This window comes from Xyrauchen texanus, chromosome 5 (genome assembly GCF_025860055.1).
Source record: "Xyrauchen texanus isolate HMW12.3.18 chromosome 5, RBS_HiC_50CHRs, whole genome shotgun sequence".
Lineage (NCBI taxonomy): Eukaryota > Metazoa > Chordata > Actinopteri > Cypriniformes > Catostomidae > Xyrauchen > Xyrauchen texanus.
Genome location: NC_068280.1, coordinates 29,840,334 through 29,861,417, shown reverse-complemented (window position 1 = coordinate 29,861,417; position 21,084 = coordinate 29,840,334). Strand labels below are relative to the sequence as shown.

The 21,084-nt window shown below is 41.6% G+C and overlaps 1 protein-coding gene across 1 annotated transcript in view; it reads right to left on the bottom strand.

The window, feature by feature from the left end:
• The window catches only part of sh3d19 (SH3 domain containing 19), a 56,837-nt gene continuing 35,753 nt past the window's right edge, over window positions 1-21,084 (bottom strand). Inside the window, 9 exon segments of the mRNA XM_052126319.1 lie at window positions 1-651; window positions 771-957; window positions 1,279-1,325; window positions 4,308-4,534; window positions 4,733-4,803; window positions 19,088-19,218; window positions 19,545-19,629; window positions 19,767-19,910; window positions 20,063-20,131. Of these exon segments, the coding sequence (XP_051982279.1) occupies window positions 638-651; window positions 771-957; window positions 1,279-1,325; window positions 4,308-4,534; window positions 4,733-4,803; window positions 19,088-19,218; window positions 19,545-19,629; window positions 19,767-19,910; window positions 20,063-20,131 (975 nt within the window). The 3' untranslated portion in view covers window positions 1-637.

Below are 21,084 nucleotides of genomic sequence, written 5' to 3'. Positions count from 1 at the left end.
AAGGACTGCAGTCAAGTCTTAATTGTTTTGAAATCATAGACCTATCTTTTTGAGTCTGGTCTTGCTTTTGAAATGCTCCGTTATCAGACAAAACCAAGTATGTAGCTACATGTTAAGGATTTGGGGGCGGGGGGCAAACATAATTTGAGATGTAACCATTGAGAAACTAATATTGTTCAACCTCTAATTTGGAATTTGGGGAGGGGCTCAAATGTCCCCTCACTGATTATGATAGTTACTGCCCTGGGTATAGTTGCAACAAGCTCTGCAAAATAACATTGTTTACTGAATAAACTCTAGTCACCGAAGTCTAGACATTTGAAGCTGTAAGGCTGTTATGATACACACAAACACGGTTTAATAATGACTTGTATGGGTCAATTTATTGTTCGAATGGGATGAAAAACAGTAATTCTGTGTAATGTACATTTTATATCAAACAATACATGACAGGTTTTTAATCAATTTTTCTTTTATACATTTATGATTTGTAATAAAAGAGAAAAGCCACATTTATAAACAAGTTTGCAAAAATGAAGTTTGTTTTCAAACAAGGTAATTAAAAGATTTGACACTCCAGGTATCCTCGAAGAAATCACTGCTGCTGTGAGGCAACCTCAGCTGAATAGTTCTACTGTCACTTCCATCCACCTGGGGTATATAAGTATAACAAGCTAAACTAATTCTTTAATCTCTCAATAAATATTTTTGTAAGCGGCCCAACAGCATTATGAGACCACTAGAGGGCACTAGTCACTTTTTAATCTCACCTGTATAGGTCTCTACAAATGCTTTGGGGAAGACCCCTGCTCTGCCATTCAGCCTCCCACTCCACCATTCATCATCTATGTGAGCTGTGACCAGGATCCTGTCTCCTTGCTGGAATGGCAGGTCATCCTCCGTTTCTGCTGTGAAGTCATACAGTGCCACAGCCCACTCCCCACCATCAGATGCAGCCTGTGGGCAGATCAGAGATTAGACTTTGATGTAGTTTTATAGCCATAGTATAAAGAAATGTGAAGAAGCAAAAATATATATTTTACTTTAAAGACCTCCCACACAAACACTTAGCGAACCTAGGGACCCTTAATATAAAAAGCTATATGTTGTATACATAACATTATTTAATGCATCATGAACCAACATAAACTAATGATGAGCAATAGCATATTTATAAATTCTCTAACAATGATTGATAAATGCTGTTAAAAAAAAAAAAAAAAAAGTTATTTGTTAATGATTTTATGCATTTATTTTAAGGTATGGGGTGATGGATACCTCACTGGCTTTGAAAAACATTTGTTTGGTAGGTGAAGCAGCCATTCCTAGAAAATAAAACATTCTGTATTAGAGCTGATCAGCCTAAGAGTATTATATAACCTAAGACATCCACATTCTGATTACAATATTTACAATGTATTACAAAACTGCTGTTTAAAACATGAAGACTGCCTAAGCACATGGGATAGTATAAATTATATGCCTGGAATAGGCTTATTCACAAAAAAAAAAAAAAAAAATCAGTTCACTAAGTGAACAACTAATTATCTGAATGGCCTGCACACAAATATACAGTATGAATGAATTTGAACAGTGCTGCTGAATTTTAGCCTGAATGACTCTTATGTACGGAAGCGCAAAGAGGCCATGCGTTATTATTATTTTTCTGTCTCGTTTTCTCGTGATCTCGACATAACTACGGTTGTTTTCTCGTGATCATGACTTAATTTTCTCGTGATCTCGACATAAAAAAAGTTGTTTTCTCGTGACCTCGACATAACAAAAAGTTGTTTTCTCGTGATCTCGACATAACAAAAAGTTGTTTTCTCGTGATCTTGACATAACAAAAAGTTGTTTTTGCCTTTAATTTTTTATACAGTTTTTAATTGAGCTACAGGATTTACAATTAAAAGTTTATTACAAGGTATGAAGGACAATGAGAGATCTTTGGCAGAAAAGTACAATTTATATGTAAATGTAAAGTTATGTTAATTCATTACACTTTGGTTATAAAATATTCACCTGCCCTATCCAAGAGTATTCTAACCAGTCACCTTTCACATAGGCTAAATCAAACATATTAATAAACACCAGGCAGCACGTCACAAACACTTAATAAACGCTTTTCATCAATATAGAAAGACTCGCTTTCTTCTGCACTCAACAGGAGTCAAGAAGCACGTTATGTGCTTTCCGGAAAGTACCGTTAATACTGTAATATGCGCGCACTCGGATCTAAATCGCGGCTGGCTTGACCGCAGTCATGCAGACGTCCCGGTCCCTCAAGTTGGCTGGCAATGAAATTGACCAAACGTTCCAAACGTTCACTGTATTTTCTACGAAAAAGTTGTAGACGTGATAGTCTTCTTCTAAAGTGTCTGACACTAATCTGGAAGTTGTCAATGACAGAGAGACGTCGAGATCTCGAAAATTAAGTCATGATCACGAGAAAACAACTTTTTGTTATGTCGAGATCACGAGAAAACAACTTTTTGTTATGCCGAGATCACGAGAAAATTAAGTCATGATCACGAGATAACAACCTTAGTTATGTCGAGATCACGAGAAAACGAGACAGAAAAATTATAATAACGCATGGCCTCTTTGAGCTTCCGTACTTATGAGCAGTACAACTTTGAAATGAGTGTAGAGCAGCTACAGAGAAGAAGAGCAGCTGTTCTCAGATTGAGCATCTAGCCTTGTCACTCAAGGGTGCTGTACAATGCATGAGATGGAGGGCACTGTTTCATAGAGCCCTTAATGAAACACAAACAGAAGGGCAAATTCCTCACATGCCTGCTATAGGAAGAGCTGCCCACTCATTGAGTCATAGACACACTGATGCTGACCACTGCAGTAACACATACTGGTGGTAGGTAGGTAGATTAGCAGTCTAGGAGTGTATAATGAAAGAAAAATGCTGACACAAACCGAACAATGAAAAGTTGCTGGTTATCACTAAGCGCACATAAATGACATCTTTAATGTATGATTATATAATTATATAAATGTTTTCCTTGTTAGTTGTTAGCTACATATGTGACACATCTATGGTGACTCTGAAAAAGTTTGTAGTTGTAGACTCATTTGTATCTAAATATTTCGGTTAATGTGAAATGAGTGGCCCACCCAGGGCCGCAACTACATATTTGTTGGGGGTATGCAACTTCAATGTTCCAACCCACCCCACCAAGTACACACACACACTACAACACAAATAAAATGCCAAAAACCCATAGGCAAATTACATGGCCTTTTTGGAGCCCTCTTAACTTAATATAAAATAGTCATGTGAAGGTGACAAAACAATCTAACACCTAGAACGGAACCATTAATAACTCTTACAGACTTTTCAAAATGTAACAAATATTACAATTCTGAATTTTTTATTTAAATAAACGAAAACGTATAAAAATATATTTTTTTAAATCAATAATTCAACTTAATGTGATGGCAATTATTTAATTCAAACTTTTATATTAAGAATTTAATGTAGAATTTTTATACAGTCATGTACATACCAATGAAACTAAGTTAAAAAAAACAACAACTAATTATTAATTTAATTTTATCTGCACCGTTATTTTCCATCCAAACAGAAAAAGAAAGAAAATAAAGAAGAGACATGACAGATTCTGAAGCCAGCCTGTCCATCACACATTTCTTTGCCCAATTTTTTGGATTTAGTCAATAATGAATCCATGTGTTGTTTAATTATTCCTGAGGTATTTACTTATACCACATCCCATAGTTTCTCACGTTGTGTTTGACAGTGAAACAACAACAGGCGAAGGTTGGAAAGCGCAGCGACATTAGTTATGGTTTGTAAAAGGAGCCCAAGTATAGGCTGGACATCGTTTTTAACAAGCTTTCTCTCTAAATGTAAAGCAAATGAATGCCTATCCCCAAACATATGGTAACTTTTTGCATAACTGTGACAGAAAGGATACTTGGAAATAAGCATTAGCTATGAAGGTACGTCGATAAAATAAAATACAAAATACAAAAATCCATATTTGAACCCTTTTAAAATGCTAGGAAAATTAAGTTAAATCAAATTAAAGTTAAATAAAATACATCCTTTCGTTATTGTTTAAAGCTGTGCTTTTGGTTATTTGTAAGGTATTTTAGGAGATTTCAAAATTATGATTTTGGTACCCCCTTCATGTAGCGCCCCTATGCGTTGTATATGTTGCATACCCCATTTTTACGCCCATGGCCCCACCTCCCACACAAGCTTTATTTGTATTTCGACATAAAATGAAACATGAAATTTGAATAACTATGCATATGATTTTGGCTCTTACCAGGCAGTGCAATCTTGTTGAGAGCAGATTTGTGTACTGGGGCTGAAGGGAGATCTTCAACAACTTCCACAAAGTTGAGAGGAAAAATACCAACCTGGCCATTCAACTCCCCATGAGCCCATTCCTCTCCCACATACTCTTTGAGCCGAATCACGTCACCTTCAGAGAATGATAGCTCATTGCATTGCTCTGCCTCAAAGTCAAACCTAGCTACACACCTTGGGCCACTAAGGAAAACACATGGACAAAGAAAAGATAATGGGTTTGATTTTCCAGTATTTGCAAATCTAACACTGAAATAAATGTAATTTAAATTGAATAAACATCACAGAGCTTGTAATTCACTCCAAACACTGATTTAGTTTTTACTTTGTGTCTGGGAAACCCCACAGCTTTCACAATCGAATGCTGTAAAGATGACTTACCTGAGAGGCTCAAGAGATGGTTTGGTTTTCCATTCATTGATGGGTGCTAGGGCAGCTGTGGCAGGCTTATTCTGGAGAACAAGATTATTGGCAATGGATGATAATGAAGTTTTAATCAGGACTATCCATGCATTTGCCCTTAAAGCACAACAACAGCACAAATGTAGTTGACGCTTAATAGTTTTAGAAAGTTGTTCTGTGTGACATGCAGTATACCCCATCTAAAACCTTTTTACATTTTTCTAATTGTTGTTAAATTTGTATGCATCCAGATTTGAGCTTATGTTGAATGTGAGACTTCATGGCGTATTTGTACTTTAAAAATGTATTTGTCACACCGCAGGACCATTTAAAATGTGTGGACTACTGAAGGAAAAAACAGTCATAGCAACTAAAATTGTAACCTAAACACTTGATCAAGGTCTAAAAACAAAAACATTTTCATTGTGGTGTTCCACAGCCTTTCTTTCAAAATGGTAACCATTTAAAATTAAATAAAAGTATGGTTAATGCTGTTCTTTATAAAAATAACAGTACTCTTTGCTAGAGTGGGTAATACATCAGCTGCAGTGTTGCCATCTTGCAAGAGAAACAAGGTATTGGTACTTGCCTCACCAAAATAAGCAGGTTTGGGCTGTAATTGAATACATGTGACAGTGTTACAGTACGTATTCAGAATAAAAAAAATTAAGTATCTTTATCCATTATTTTTTCAAGAACCTGCTTTCAGAATTCAGTTACTTAAAACATTTTTGTTAGAATACTTCTCTCATAATGACCACAAAATTAGGCAGAAAGAAATAAATCCTTGTCTTTCAAGTGAGAAACTTGATTGTTTTTATGAACAGCACAGAAGCACACTCTCTTTTCCCCACAGAAGCTGCAGCAAGTGAGCAGTGTTGCCAAAAAGGGCTAAATTGAAAACAAAATCATGGGTAAAATTTATAGCATCGTAGGTTGTGGCTTTTGGTATACATTCAAAATGGACTGCATTCACCAAAAGGTTTGATGGTAGACACTAGATAATGAGAATACATCTTCTTAATCATATATAATGATTCCAGGATTGAATATCCGGCAACCGCATCACAAAAAGTAGTACAAGAAGTTAAAGAATTAAAACCACCCAAAAAAATATAAGTGTCAGTAATAAAAGAAGTAAACAATAAAATAGTAAACAGGCCTAAATATGGAAACAAGCTTGGTTAAAATTATCATTATACTACATTGTTTTCACAGGACCTCACAATCATCTCAAAAATATGGTTAATTTGTATTCTGTATCCAATTTTGTGTCAAAATATATTAATCTTTGTCAGTCTAATCAAATAACAGGTTAAGAAGATTAAAATACAATTAAAAAAAAAAACACATTAAATATGCCATTTAGAACATTCACAAACAACCCTGGTAGCTAGTGTCACAGCTAGAGGCTTTTGGGTCATGGAGGTATAGGCAACATATTCCTTGTTGTAAAATTGTAGTTGACTGCAAAATGCCTTGTGTTTGCCTTCTACCTTCTATAAAGAAAAACATAAACATCCAACTCCACACCTAATTTAAAGAAAGGTAGTGCTAAGTTGATGATTTTAGCTGAAAAAATAGTTTTCTGACTGTTTAGACTCCCTTAGACATTTTTCCAATTGTGCCTTGCCTTTATAAATATGTTTTCAAAAAGTATTCTTGTATTCTGAATACTTAAATTTATATGTGATGTATCTGAATGCATCAGTGAATACATTAAAGAGTGCATTTAGTATTCAGCTCAGAATACATGAAGTAATCTGCCCAATCCTGAAAATAAGTTATTTATTTTTTACATTGTGGGGGAATTATCTGCATAGAAATCATAATAAGCATAGTATACAGTAGCCTTTTTAAAATAATGTCTTTTCGATTAATGTATTCTTGATATTAAATATATCCCCAAAATATTTAAAATACATATCTGGCCATTTAAAATCAATAAATAGCCTAAATCTCTGTCTCCAGCAAGCACACCCTGCGTGTTTGGACCTAATGTCACCTTATGCGGGACAAATAATTATTATTATTAACTACACCACAGAGAGCAAGCACATACACAGACTATATTCTTCTGGAGCTAATAAAGTTCTGAATCAATTTTATTAACCAACATAGGGGTAAAACAGAAAAGAGCACACACCATTGCATCTGGATTTTTAGTCGTAAAAAGCCATATGAAACTGAACATTATCACAAAGTTAGGCCTAAAAAAAAAAACCTGGCATGGAAACTTACATTTTAATTACAGATCTGCTTCTAAGTAAAAACCTAGCAGCATCAAATCTGTATTAATGCATCATGTCTAGCAATAATTCATTAAAAACTTGGAAAAACAGTGTATATGTAGTAATTATATATGCAGTTGTGGCCACAAATATTGGCACTCTTGGTAAATATGAGCAAAGAAGGCTGTGAAAAATACTGTTTGTCTTTAATGCTTATCCTTTTGATCTTTCAATCAAAATATAAAAAATATAACCTTTAATTTAATTAAACTAAATGAAAGGAGGGGGAAATCTAATAATCTAATAGTTTTAAAAATCTACTAATTAAACTAGGACATTTTTATCATTCAACAATGATAAACCATGGTTCACAGGAAAACTCAGACAGCTTCATCATGCCAAAGAGGAGGCTTACAGGGGTGGGGATAGAGTCTTGTATAATCAGGCCAGGAACACACTGAATAGGGAAATCAGAGTGGCTAAAAGAAGCTACTCTGAGAAGCTGAAACACAAGTTTTCATCTAACGGCCCTGCATCAGTGTGGAGTGGCCTGAAACAACTTACTAATTACAGGACTCCTACCCCCAACCCTGTGGCGGACCAACGACTGGCTGACGACCTGAATGTGTTCTATTGCAGATTTGAAAGGCACAATTTCACACCCCACATGCACTCGGACCTTCATTTCACACAACCATTAACACCTCCTACAACCCCCCCTCCTGCTACACAACCTGCACTCAAGATCTGTGAAGACGATGTGTGCCGTGTCTTTTGGAAGCAAACGTCAAGGATGGCTCCAGGTCCAGATGGCATCTCACCAGCGTGCCTTCGTTCCTGTGCTAACCAACTGGCCCCCATCTTCACTCAGATCTTCAATAGATCACTGGAGCAGTGTGAAGTCCCATGCTGCTTCAAACGCTCCGTTATTATCCCTGTCCCTAAGAAACCTAAAATCACAGGACTTAATGACTACAGACCTGTCGCCCTGACATCTGTGGTCATGAAGTCATTTGAGAGACTGGTGTTGGCCCACCTGAAGGACATCACTGGACCCTTTCTGGACCTCCTTCAATTTGCTTATCGAGCAAACAGGTCTCTGGATGATGCAGTCAACATGGGATTGCATCACGTCCTGAAACATCTGGACAGACCGGGGACATCCGCAAGGATCCTTTTTGTGGACTTCAGCTTGGCTTTCAACACAATCATCCCAGATATACTCCGGAATAAGTTAAACCAACTCCCTGTTCCCACCGCTACCTGTCAGTGGATTACCAGCTTTCTGACGGACAGGCAGCAGCTTGTGAGGCAGGGAAAATTCACTTCCACCACCTGTACCATCAGCACTGGTGCCCCCCAGGGATGTGTGCTCTCCCCACTACTCTTCTCCCTGTACACCAATGACTGCACCACCAAGGACCCCTCTGTCAAGCTCCTGAAGTTTGCAGATGACACCACTGTCATCAGCCTCATCCGAGATGATGATGAGTCTGCATATAGAAAGGAGGTTGAACGGCTGGCTGTCTGGAGCATTCAAAACAACCTGGAGCTGAACACGCTCAAAACGGTGGAAATGATTGTGGACTTTAGGAGGAACACCCCAACATTGTCCCCCCTCACCATTCTAAACAGCACTGTGGCAGCAGTGGAGTCATTCAGGTTCCTGGGCACTACCATCTCACAGGACCTGAAGTGGGAGATACACATCGACTCCATTGTGAAAAAGGCCCAGCAGAGGTTGTACTTCCTTCCCCAGCTGAGGAAGTTCAACCTGCCACAGGTGCTGCTGAAACAGTTCTACTCAGCAGTCATTGAGTCTGTCCTCTGCACTTCAATAACTGTCTGGTTTGGTGCAGCTATGAAATCAGACATCAGAAGACTACAAAGGACAGTTCGGTCTGCTGAGAGGATTATTGGTTGCCCCCTGCCCCCCCTTCAAGAACTATACACTTCCAGAGTGAGTTAAAAGGCTGTAAAAATCACTCTGGACCCCACTCACCCTGCCCACTACCTTTCTGAACTGTTGCCTTCTGGCCAGCGCTTCAGAGCTCTGAACACCAGAACCGTCAGACACAGGAACAGTTTTTTCCCTCAGGCCATCCATCTAATGAACAATTAAATTGCCCCATTGAGCAATAATTATGTGCAATACACAGTTTAATTCTATTTATATTATCCAGCATATCCACTTCTACCATTACTTACATTGCTCTGTACATAATATACTGTTTTTTTGTTCTTTATATAACATATTGTAATAGATTTGCACTACGTGTGTGTATGTGGGTATGTATGAAGGTGAGTGTATGTACGTATATGTATATCTATTTATATTGTATTCTTTTTTGTTTTAATTACCTATGTCTTGCTGCTGTTTTTGGTATTGTTTGTATTGTTGTACACTGGAAGCTTCTGTCACCAAGACAAATTCCTTGTATGTGTAAGCATACTTGGCAATAAAGCTGATTCTGATTCTGAAATGTTTTTCTCCAAAACATATTAGCCACAATTACTGGCACCCCTAGAAATTAAAATATATCTGAAGTATATTCCCATTCATATTTTAAATTTTTTAGTACACCTGGGTGACTTGGAACGTGAAATTTTTCAGCCATGACTTTCTGATTCAAAGGGATAAAAATATGACGTAACACTTGGTCAGAAATAGCTAAATAATTAAAAATACCCATTTCCACCATCAGGGCAATAATCAATAACTTCCAATCAACTGGAGATGTTATGAATCTGCCTGGAAGAGGACGTGGGTCTATATTGTCTCCAGGCAGAGCGAGGAGGATGTTCCAGTGGCCAAAAATTCTACAAAGATCACAGCCGGAGAATTGCTAATATTTTTTAGGTCTTGGTGTCACAAAGTCTTCAAAAGTACAATCAGACCTACATCACAACAAGTTGTTTGGGAGGATTTCAAGAAAAACCCTCTGCTCCCATCTAATAACAAACTCAATGGAGCTCATCCAACAACAAAAATTGTGCTTTTTGGCAACAAACACCAGAGATGGGTTTGGCGCACACAGAGAAGTACCCATATGGAAAAGTAACTAATGCCCATGGTTAAATATGGTGGTGGCTCTTTAACATTGTGGGGCTGTTTTTATGCCAAAAGTCGCGGACATCTTGTTCGGATACATGATATCATGGACTCTATCAAATACCAACCGATGAAAAATCGAAACCTGTCTGCCAATCCCAGAAAGCTTAAAATGGGCCAGGTTGGATCTTCCAGTAGGCCAATGATCCAAAACACACATCAAAATCAACACAAAAACGGTTCACTGACCACAAAATCAAGGTTCTGCAATGGCAATCAAAGTTCCCTGACCTGAACACCTGTGTCATGTTCACTGTTGTCTTTTCTTTTTGTGCTGTTATTTTGAAGTTTAGTTTAGTTCCTGTTTCCTGTTTGGTTTTTGTAGTCCTCTGTAGTTTCTTTTTATGATTGGTTTTCCCCTGATATTTTCTCCTTCCCTGATTGTTTCCCCAGGTGTCCCTCATTCCCTTGTTTGTTCCTTCTGTATTTAAACCCTGGTTCTTTGTTCAGTCTTTGTCGATTGTTGATGTTTGTAGATGCCTTGCCTTGCCTTGCCTTGCCTTGCCTTGCCTTGCCTTGCCTTGCCTTGCCTTGCCTTGCCTTGCCTTGTTTTACCAGTTCGTGTACCCCCCGATGTTTTCATGTTTTAGTTTCAGTTTTTCCCACCGTGGATGTTTCATTTGTTCCTGTCTTGTTTGTTGTTTTTTCATTTTCCAATAAAAGAACTGCATTTAGATCCCCACTCCTCGTCTTCCTTCGTCTGCAAGCGTAACAGAACAATCGACCCACAATGGATCTAGCGGTTCTTCGGGCAAGCTGCCGCCTCCTAGATTTGAGGCAAGGAAGCCGCCCGGTGGAGGATCATGTTAGGGACTTCCTGGACATAGCGAGTTCCACTGACTTCCCTGACTCCTCCCTGGTGGTGTTCTTCTGGGCCGGCCTGTCCGGTTTGCTCAAGGAGCGGTTGCCACCGGCGACAGGCGGCTGGACGCTCCGCGATTTTGTGGAGGAGACGCTGCTGGCATGTGGCTCGCCATACACTGTGGGTGTAGTGGAGGAGGATCCTGCCTCTCCTCCCACAGTGGTGACCCTCCAGTCGTCCATGGCTCGTCCTGTTTCGCCTGCTCCACCTGCCAGCAAGCCAACCCCCACGCCTGCCTTGAGCAATGAGCCAGCGCTGCCAACTTCGTCCGCCCGGAGGAGGAGGAGAAGAAAGGCCTCTGCTCTCCAGCCTCCGCCAACCACGGCCAACCAGCCAATGCCTGTAGCCCCGAACGTCAGTGAGCCAGCACCTGTAGCCTCGAACGTCAGTGAGCCAGCGCCTGTAGCCTCGAACGTCAGTGAGCCAGCGCCTGTAGCCTCGACCGTCCCAGAGCCAGCACCTGTAGCCATGACTGTCCAAGAGCCAGCGCATCTCGAGCCTTCCAGGGCTTCCAGGGCTCCGCCTCCCGAGTCTTCCAGGGCTCCGCCTCTCAAGTCTCTCGAGCCTCCCAGGGCTCCTCCTCTCAAGCCTCCCAGGGCTCCGCCTCCCGAGTCTCTCGAGCCTCCCAGGGCTCCGCCTCTCAAGTCTCTCGAGCCTCCCAGGGCTCCGCCTCTCAAGCCTTCCAGGGCTCCGCCTCTCGAGCCTTCCAGGGCTCCGCCTCCCGAGTCTTCCAGGGCTCCGCCTCTCAAGTCTCTCGAGCCTACCAGGGCTCCTCCTCTCAAGCCTCCCAGGGCTCCGCCTCCCGAGTCTCTCGAGCCTCCCAGGGCTCCTCCTCTCGAGCCTCCCAGGGCTCCACCTCTCGAGCCTCCCAGGGCTCCGTCTCCCGAGCCTCCCAGGGCTCCGTCTCCCGAGCCTCCCAGGGCTCCGCCTCCCGAGCCTCCCAGGGCGCCGCCTCCCGAGCCTCCCAGGGCGCCGCCTCCCGAGCCTCCCAGGGCGCCGCCTCCCGAGCCTTCCAGGGCTCCGCCTCCTGAGCCTTCCAGGGCTCCGCCTCCCGAGCACCCTGAGCCTTCCGAGCCTCCTACGGCGCCACCTCCAGAGCCTTCCAGGTCTTCGCTTCTAGAGCCTCCTACGGCGCCATCTCCCTCGGCTCCGCCTCCAGAGCCTTCCAGGTCTCCGCCTCTAGAGCCTCCTATGGCGCCACCTCCCTCGGCTCTGCTTCCAGAGCCTCCTATGACTCCGCCTCCAGAGCCTTCCAGGTCTCCGCATCCAGAGCCTCCTACGGCGCTACCTCCCTCGGCTCCGCCTCCAGAGCCTTCCAGGTCTCCGCCTCCCGAGCCTCCCTCTGCTCTGCCTCCTGAGCCTCCCATGGCTCCACCCCTTGAGCCTCCAGAGCCTTCTAGGGCTCCGCCTTTCAAGTCTCTCGAGCCACCCAGGGCTCCGCCCCCAGAGCCTCCTACAGCTCCGCCTCCCGAGCACCCTGAGCCTCCCGAGCCTCCTACGGCGCCACCTCCAGAGCCTTCCAGGTCTTCGCTTCTAGAGCCTCCTACGGCGCCATCTCCCTCGGCTCCGCCTCCAGAGCCTTCCAGGTCTCCGCCTCTAGAGCCTCCTATGGCGCCACCTCCCTCGGCTCTGCTTCCAGAGCCTCCTATGACTCCGCCTCCTGAGCCTCCCATGGCTCCACCCCTTGAGCCTCCAGAGCCTTCTAGGGCTCCGCCTCTAGAGCATCCTACGGCGCCCCCTCCCTTGGCTCTGCCTTCAGAGCCTTCCAGGTCTCCGCCTCTAAAGCCTCCTACGGCACCACCTTCCTCAGTTCCACCTCCTGAGCCTCCCTCGGCTCCGCCTCCTGCGCCTCCCACAGCTCCGCCTCATGAGCCTCCAGGGCCTCCCTCAGCTCCGCCTCCTGAGCTTCCAGAACCTCCTTCAGTTCCACCTCCTGAGCCTCCCTTGGCTCCGCCTCCAGTGGCTCCCTCAGCTCCACCTCCGGAGCCTTCTATGACGTGGTCTCCTGAGCAGTCCACGGCTCCGCCTACCTCGGCTCCGCCCTCGGAGTTCCCCATGGCTGTGGTCCTGAGGCCGCCTCCCAGGCCTCCTGAACCTGTCTTTGCTCTGTGGCCAGCTCCCAGGCCACCTGATCCAGTCCTCTTGTGGCCCCCTTGGACTGCCCGTCTGCCCCCTGTGCCCCCTTGGACTGCCCGTCTGCTCCCTGTGCCCCCTTGGACTGCCCGTCTGCTCCCTGTGCCCCCTTGGACTGCCCGTCTGCCCCCTGTGCCCCCTTGGACTGCCCGTCTGCTCCCTGTGCCCCCTTGGACTGCCCGTCTGCTCCCTGTGCCCCCTTGGACTTCCTTCTTGCCCTCTGTGCCCCCTTGGACTGTCTGTCTGCCCGTTGTGCCCCCGTGGTCTATCTGTCTGCCCCTTGTGCCCCCTTGGACTGTCTGTTTGCCCCTGGTGCTCTCATTTTTGTTTTTTGTGGGTTTTTGTCATTTATTTTTGTTTTAGGATCGTCTAGAATCCGATCTTTTGAGGGGGGATTCTGTCATGTTCACTGTTGTCTTTTGTTTTTGTGCTGCTATTTTGAAGTTTAGTTTAGTTCCTGTTTGGTTTTTGTAGTCCTTTTGTAGTCCTTCTTTTTATGATTGGTTTTCCCCTGATTGTTTCTCCTTCCCTGATTGTTTCATTCCCTTGTTTGTTCCTTCTGTATTTAAACCCTGGTTCTTTGTTCAGTCTTTGTCGATTGTTGATGTTTGTAGATGCCTGGATCTTGTTGTCTTGCCTGCCTTACCTGTCTTGCCGTGTTTTACCAGTTCGTGTACCCCCCGATGTTTTCATGTTTTAGTTTTAGTTTCAGTTTTTCCCACCGTCTTTTTTGTTGTTTTCTCATCGTCCAATAAAAGAAATGCATTTAGATCCCCACTCCTTGTCTTCCTTCGTCTGCCAGCGTAACAACCTGTGTACTCAAAACCTGTGGGGTGAACTAAAAAGGAGAGTCCACCTGCATGGACCTCGAAATTTGAAGGATCTGGAAAGATTCTGTATGGGAAAAGGGTCTCCGATCCCTTGCCATGTGTTCTCCAACCTCATTAGGCATTATATGAAAAGACTTTGTTATCTTGGCAAAGGGAGGTTGCACATAGTGTTGAATAAAAGGGTGCCAATAATTACGCCACACATATATTTGACAAAAATTATATTTTTTTATTATTACCAATTTCTATTGATTCCATTCATAAGACAAACAAACACAACATAAAATATTGAATCAGTTGTATACATTAAACCCCTCCCCCCAAACACCCCACCTTACACAAACACACACTACAGTGGTCACCAACAATTAGAGCATAAAAAAGCCTTTAAATAAGTATACATAAAAAAAAACAACAAGAATGCACATACAGATCAAACTAGAAATCCTTCTCCACTGCCCCTCCCCGAGAACCCTCCAAAAAAGCCAAATATCCACCCCACTTCCTATTAAACAAATCCCATTTTTCCAGCCTTCTAAAAATCAACTCCTCAAATGTTGCCACCACGCCCATCTCCCCGCACCACTCCCGAAACGAGGGTGCCCCAGCCGACTTCCACCCCCTAAGGATTATTTGTCTGCCGATCATAACTCCAGCTAGGACCCAACGTTTTAAATGACTATCCCCAATATTAATAACTGCCCCATCGCCTAAGATACAGAGTCTGGGGAAAAATGCAAATTGAGCACCCAATATGTCACACATAATTCTCTGAACCCTCAATCAAAATTATTGGATCTTAACACATTCCAAAAAAACATGGGTTGTGTCCCAGTCTTCTGATTGGCATTACCAGCAGGTGGGTGTGTCTTTAAGACCAAGCCTATACAAGCTAGAGGGGGTCCAAAAGACTTAATGTAAAATCATCAATTGCATCAGACGCACCCTGTTGTTGTTTTTGATGTTTTTTAGAATCCTAGCCCACTCTCTCTCCTCCAATACCAAGTTTAAATCTTTCTCCCATAATCTCTTGAGAGAAGTTGAAGCTCCGTCCCACAGACTCTGAATTAACATGGAGTAATACACTGATGCCTTATGACCTTTTCCAAAAGCAGTAATCATCACTTCCACACATATATCTGCTGCTTTAGGGGGGTCCCCTGGCTGTCCGCCTGATTTGCTCCGGTCTCTTTGGTCTCCTGGCTGTCCACTTGATCTGCTCTAGTCTCCTTGGTCTCCAGTTCCACCTGGGTTCTCACTACCACGGGCACTACCTCAGTCTTCTGTGCCCCCAGCTCCACCTCAACCCTCTGAACCTCTGACTCCAGCTTCATCCTCCAAGTCTGCAGGTTGCCCTGGGTCTCCATGCCTCCTGTTCTGCCTTGGTCTCAAGCCTCCCTGACTTTGCCTTGTTCCTCTGCTCCCCATGCCCCTTGTGCCCCCTTGAACTGCCTATTTCTCCCTTCCCCCCATACTCCATTGACAATTGTTTTTGTGGAGCATCTGAAATCCGCTCCTTAAAGGGGGACTCTGTCATGTATTCACCGTTTTTGTGCTTAGACTTTTATTTTGAAATTCTTGTTTTGTTTCCCATTCCTGTTAGTTTTGTAGACCTTTGTAGTTTCCTTTCATGATAGTTTTCCCCAGGTGCTCCTCATTCCCTTGTTTGCCCTTGTGTATTTAAGCCTTTGTTTACTCTGGTTTCTTGGTCAGTCTTCATATGTTTTGTCATGATATGTGCCTGGTTCCCTGTGTTTTATTTCTTTATATTCTGAGTTACCTTGTTTATCTTTTGTTTAGTTAAAAGCTGCATTTAGATCCTCATTCCTCATCTGCCTCGTCACAACACTTTTGTCCATACCGCATGCAAATGCGAGATAACGGGTATAACTTAACATCTCTGGTTAGTTTAATAGAAAGGCTTTGCAATGGCAAAATAGGGGCAAGAACTTACTGTTCAATACAAAACTAGGGAGGTGGAAGTGACCAATGAGCCAAATGTCTGCATAAATGCATATGTATAAAAATAAAACAAAATCTTGGGTATGCCTAGCCCAGGATTGTCAGTTGGCCTATGTAATTTATTGAAATGTAATCTGGGATGCTTACCATTCCAAATGAAGGACTTCACTATGCTATCAAATTGCTTGAAATAAGAGAGGGGGACATCAACAGGGAAAGTTTGTAGCAGGCAGTTGAATTTTGGAATACAATTCATTTTAATAACATTAACCTTCCCAAATGTAATGAAGCCCACCTGCCCACATCACTCAGAAACCTTTTTACTAAGGGGTCAAAATTAACTCTGACTAAATCACACAAATTTGCTGGGAATAAAATGCCCAAATAATGAATGCCTGTTTGGGCCACTGGAAGACGCTCAGCTGAAAAGCCGTCACTGGGCAGTATGCTGTCAGAGCCAAAGCTTCAGATTTAGACTAATTGACTATGTATCCTATGAACTTAGAAAAGGAATTAATAATTCTGTGGAGGCAAGGCATACTGTAGATCTAGTGGAGTCGGAAATGAATAATAAAATATCATACATTGTAATCAACCGCTTTTGTATTGTCTTATTAATGATTAACTCTTCTGCCACAAGAATGGAATGCATTTTAATTATCTGAATATTTTTTTATTTATATATATATAAATATATATTATTTTTTCAAATATTTAAAGATAACTATGTATCATTATTTCATCATTATTTATTGAATTATATTTATATGAGGGGCTTTCGCACCAAATATTTGTAAATGCGATTAATCGCGATTAATTAATCGGGAAACCATGTAATTAATTTGATTAAAAATTTTAATCGATTGACAGCCCTAGTATATATATATATATATATATATACATACTGTATATCTAGCCAAAAGCTTCCCAGCTTTGTCCCCTGACTCAATGTATGACCATTTTGCCCCGAATAGCCAAAATGTCACCTTTATTTCAATTCTCTGAGGCCATCAGCCGACATTCTGCACTTCAGCTCTGTCTCAGCTCTTTTAATATTCCCATCCAACTCCACGAGTTCTTGTGCTTTGGAATATTTGGTGAATGAGACATACTGTATGATCCAACCCTTAAGAACCACCTTAACTACCTCCCAAGCCACAACTACAGAGGATACCGAGGACCAGTTGGTCTCCATATTAACATTGATTTCAGTCTAACACACTTTTGCTTCACAATGATCAAGGATTGAGTCCATCAATAGATTAAAGTTTCCTCCCAACATTATATCATGAGGGGTTCCAGCGGCTTGCAACATCCCTTCAAGATCTACAAAAAAGCCCAGATCATCAGCATTAGGTGCGTAAATATTAGCCAAAATCAACCTTTGCCCCCGAATTTCTGCTAAAACAATATGGACTAAATTAACTTTAATCTAAAAAACTTTAAACTCTAAATTAAGTTTGAGACATTTGAATTATAGATGCTTACTTATCAGTGTAATGACTCCCCCTGCTCTTACTTGAGCCAGTACTAAAGAAAACATGTCCACCCCATATCTTCCCAAAATGTTCAGCTTCTTGCAGGGAAAGATGCATTTCTTGAAGAAACACTTTATCATATTTCTTACGTTTAAGAAAATAAATAATTCCTTCTTTTTATGGGGTGTTCCAACTCATTCACATTCCACGTGGAGAGAGACAATCCACTCATATTAACATTTTACATTTTGCCATATTAGATTTTGTTTTATTAAAATTAGATTAATACATAAAATTAGAAAATTCCACATTCCAACATTAGTGCAACAATCAAACCCCAAAAGTGCCCCGAACCAAACAAACAGAAAAACCAAAAATGTGCGCATTAACCCCGCGCACAACAGTGCCAAATGTCATCCATCCCTCTAAACTCAAGCAGTCATTTACACCTACAAGAGCACCCGCAACAACTTTGCCGTCGAATTGCTCAAGTCTGGTGTTTCTATACACGTTTTGTGAGACAGCATTACACAACAGAAGATAATCTCTTAAAAAAAAACTCCAGCCAATAGGCAGAATAAACATAACTGTTCTGAAGGTGTGTTCCTCCACAAAACAAGCTCCAGCCGTGAATGTGAATGTTTTACGGCCATCCTTAGCATCTATTCTCAATTTGGCCAGGAACATCAGTGCAAGAGCGACCTCCCGTTGATGTAAGAGTTTCTTGCATTCCTTGAATCAATCACTTTTCTCTCTTGTCGAATTTGCAAAGCATGGAAACAAGAAAATGCTGTGGTTCTTCCAAGAAAGCCTTCCTTTACTCCTCCCCTTGCATAACATGAGATCTTTATTGGATGATCTCAGAAATTTGGCCAGAACTGATCGGGCCTGTCTCCCTCAGTGGATTCCCGAGCCAGAACTCTGTGAGCTCGCTCAATTTCCAGCTTATGCCCTGTTATGTCAAGCAGACTCGGAAAGAGCCCGTCCAGGAATTCCACCATATTCTGACCCTCTGCTCCCTCAGGAATTCCAACAATTCAGACCTTATTCCACTGGTTACAATTCTCCAAGTCTTCCAACTTTTATAAGTCAATGAAATGTGTGATGCAAAGGTTTCCTTCGGAATCAAAGCACATGCTTATGTTATCTTAAAATGTGAGAAGCCTTTTGTAACGCTTAATGGAAAGGAGGAGGCGAGAACTGGCATGACGATGTAAATAATATTTTAATTATAAACAAAAGACAAAAACACACACACACACACACACACACACACACACACACACACACACACACACACACACACGATGGACATGTCCGTAAACTATCTCTCTCTCCTCGCACCACCACCTGCCATCGGCCTTTATCCCTCTCGGAGGCTTAATTAGCCTGATAAGAGACCGGGTGTGTATAATTACAACCTGGCCCGCCCTCTGCCTTGTCACACCTTGTTTATTCAGACAACAGGAAGGGGTGAATTCTGAAAATGTACTGTGATAAACCCTTTGGTCTTTGATTTCATGAAATAATTATCTGAATGAAATGAACTGGTCATTAACCGGTTACCAGAATTTAAAAACAACGTTTTCAATCCAGAGAGGGACTTGGACTCGGTTTACGTTTTCGTTTCTTATGCCGCTTTAGCAAATGCTTTTGATGTTGATATTAAAAAGGTTTATGGACATAAACCACACATAATCATAGTTTTCAGAGCCATGACGCTTACCAATGATTTGACATAGTTAATAGGGAAGATTCCTGTGTTGTTTCTGCATGTCCCCATGTACCAGTCACTGTCCAGCTGTTCTACATTAGACACCACATCACCAGCTTTTAAAGCTAGCTCTCCTGGTCCATCTGTGACACATACAAATATAAATGATCCAGAAAAATGATCAGGGTCAAAAATAAAAATTTGTGGAACAAAATCACTATGGGTTTACATGTTTTGTGAAAGGTGCAGTTTCATCAAGAGACTGACTCGTCACTGTTTGTCACAAATATGCAAGGGAAAAACGATTTAATTTGGGACCTGAGATCAAATTTTTTTCCCAATCTGATGGTTGATGTGAACATTAACTGAAGCTCCTGACCCGTATCTGCTTGATTTTATGCATTTACCTGCTGCCACACGATTAGCTGATTACATAATCGCATGTCTATGTATGTAATTGTCTATTTACCTGGGATGAAGTCATACAGGGCTTGCACTTGTAAAGAGCCAGTATTTTCCATCATTCCACTAAAAGTCTGAGATGGACTGTTCTTCTGTAGAAACACATTGATACCTACAGTAAATACTTATCATGTTTGATGGATACTTGTTAATATATTTCAATTACATTACTATGTTATTATTTTTGCATGTATTACATTATTATTGATTGAATATCAGTGTTAATTACCTGTGGTACTGGATTGCTTGGCAAGTTCATTAATGGTGTGATAATCTTCATATGTGTTTTCTGCACTGTGCCCTTAGCGTTTCCTACTTGGCATTTGAAGGTTTTGCTGTCTATTTGTCCAAGTAAGACGAGGACTTCATTTTTCTATAGGGCAGACGGGATAAAATTACTTGTGGTAAAGTGAAAAATGACACAAAAAACCCCAACAACAACACTAACTCAGTAACTTGAGAAGATGGACTTATAGGGCTATATGTTAATTTATTTTCATAATGTGAATACTCTATTGACTTCACCTGAAAGGAGAGCTCCCCCATTTTAGTGCCATTGTAGTCATAGTCAGCAATGCCATGAGGAATCTCAAGCTATGTAAACAAAGAGAACAGAGAAGAATTGCATTTAATTATTTTGTTTTACTGTAAAACACCATCAAATCAGACAATTAAAAGGTTAGTTCACCCTCATCATTTACTCCTCATGCCATCTAAGATGTGTATGACTTTCTTCTATAGAACACAAACAAAGATTTTTAGAAGAATATCTCAGCTCTTTATGTCCATACAATGTAAGTGAATGTGATCAGGCCTTTGAAGCTCCAAAAATAGATAAAGTCAGCATACAAGTAATTCATACAACTCCAGTGGTTTAATCAATGTCCTCTGAAGTGATCCATTTGGTATTGGGTGGGAACATATCATCATGAAACTTCTTTTTCACTACACATCATGACAGCAGTCACTTTAGCGATCATGATTTCAAGCTCGATTACACTTCCTTCAGCAGCATCTTGCCTTCTGTGCATGTGTCAATCACTAGGAAGTGTAATCGAGCTTGAAATCATGATCATGCCTAGAGAACACCGATATCTCACACAACTCATGCAAAAGGTTTGTGTGTGTGTGTGTGTATGTGTGTGTTTCAGGTCCATTTCTCTCGATTTATGAAACATTCTCAGCAGTATGTGACACTAAAATACGGGACAAACGGCATTGTATATGGATTTTATATCAAATAAAAAATTTGCCTTAAAGCTGGAGTATGTAATTTATCCCAGAAGAATTTTTTGTTATATTGGTTGAAAATCTCTTTGCACCTTGACATCAATCAATAAATCAAGTGCTCTGAATTTTTTTTTTTTAATAATAATCCATTATCGGTGGCAGTCACAGGCCTGTAAAAGGCCCATCCAATCATTTCATTTGGCTTACCTGCCTGTCTAACTATGTACCTGCCTACCTCCACGCACTCTGCCCGTGCACTCAATTCCAGTTGAGTGTGGTACTAGCTGTTTTAAAAACAACGTTTATTTTTGCAATTC